The sequence below is a fragment of the Glycine soja genome, chromosome 6 (assembly GCF_004193775.1).
Source record: "Glycine soja cultivar W05 chromosome 6, ASM419377v2, whole genome shotgun sequence".
Taxonomy (NCBI): domain Eukaryota; kingdom Viridiplantae; phylum Streptophyta; class Magnoliopsida; order Fabales; family Fabaceae; genus Glycine; species Glycine soja.
In genome coordinates, this window is record NC_041007.1 from 46,681,368 (window position 1) to 46,682,760 (window position 1,393).

The 1,393-nt window shown below is 37.0% G+C and overlaps 1 protein-coding gene across 1 annotated transcript; it reads left to right on the top strand.

The window, feature by feature from the left end:
- The first annotated feature begins 595 nt into the window (after positions 1 to 595).
- Positions 596 to 1,393, top strand: LOC114417294. Its single transcript, XM_028382443.1, has one exon. The coding sequence runs from the start codon at positions 713 to 715 to the stop codon at positions 1,265 to 1,267; it is 555 nt and encodes a 184-aa protein (XP_028238244.1). The 5' UTR covers positions 596 to 712; the 3' UTR covers positions 1,268 to 1,393.

Here is a 1,393-nt window from a genome sequence, read left to right on the forward strand (position 1 = left end):
TAATAGAAAAATAACGACCTTGCCTTCCAATGATAAATCCAATTCCCTAGACTCACTCAAGAGACAAATAGTCCATCCAGCCCCTAGAGACAGTACTAACTGTGGAGGAGGGGGTCTAATCATATCACTCTCTTCTTGAAGAGATTTCTCTGTTAAGGTGAACTAAGTTAATAAAATATATCAACATATTATTAATTAACACTCATGTACCAATCATATGGAGTATATACAACATTTATTTCATGATTAGTTAATGTTGTGTTAATACTTTATTAAATTACGGCACTCATGTCTAGTACTACAATAATAAATTTACATAAGAAGTGACATATTTCATTCATTTTTCTTTGCTTCGTCTATTTGTGGTCATCATGTTTGCAGCTTTAATTTCCTTTTATGTCCAGTTACTCCGGTAGGAATATTAATTCGTACTCACGGGGTTTGTTCACTAATTAGGAACCAATTGCCAAAGTTTTAGGCTACATCCAACTCTTGATTTTGATCTCTGCCAACTTTACACCCCTAGTTAGAAGTTCAGTTTCTAAGCTTCACGGAATCATCATCACAAATCTATATAGTCACGATGAGTCGACACAATATTAATCCAATAGGATCACAATTTTTCTTGCGTACACCCGCATTGTTTTTTCCCCACAAGCAAGTTTGCAAAGGCAATAATCTCTATTACCCTCATTATCCAAAATCAGAAAAAATGGCCACTAGAGGCCTCAAAATTTGCTTGGCCGTGTCCTCTCTTTTCTTGATCATTCTTGCCATCGTTATTGTGACCTTAATTTTGACCATCTTTAAACCCAAGAACCCAGATATATTTCTCCACCCAGTTGACCTAGAAAACTTTCAATTGCTTTCACCTAATACAACTAGTGCACCCTTAGGCATAGTGATCACAATTGTGAACCCTAATTATGGAAACTTCAAGTACGTGAATTCCAGTGGCTATCTTAAATATCGTGACACCATTATAGCCGAAGTTCCATTGGGGATAAGATCATTCCCTGCTCGTAGCACTACCAATGTGAGCACTACTGTGGGTATTATGACCGATAAATTGATACAAGATCCAAAGTTTTTGTCAGATATTGAAGGTGGGGTGTTCAATTTGACAGCAGAGGCCACACTTCCTGGGAAAGTGACCATGATCAAGATTTTAAGGCTTAAGGCCAAGATTTATATCTCTTGTGGCGTCTCTTTCAACATAATTACCGTGGATGCTAGTTCCAGCTGCATGTCCAAAATCAAATTGTGACTGCATGTTAATTGCAAAAGAGAGGAATTTCTACACATGTTGAAACTAATATGCTCTTGGTGGGGGTTGGGGGAGGATATATGATCTCCTTTGCCTTTAAATTATTACTCTCTCCTTTTCTTTTTA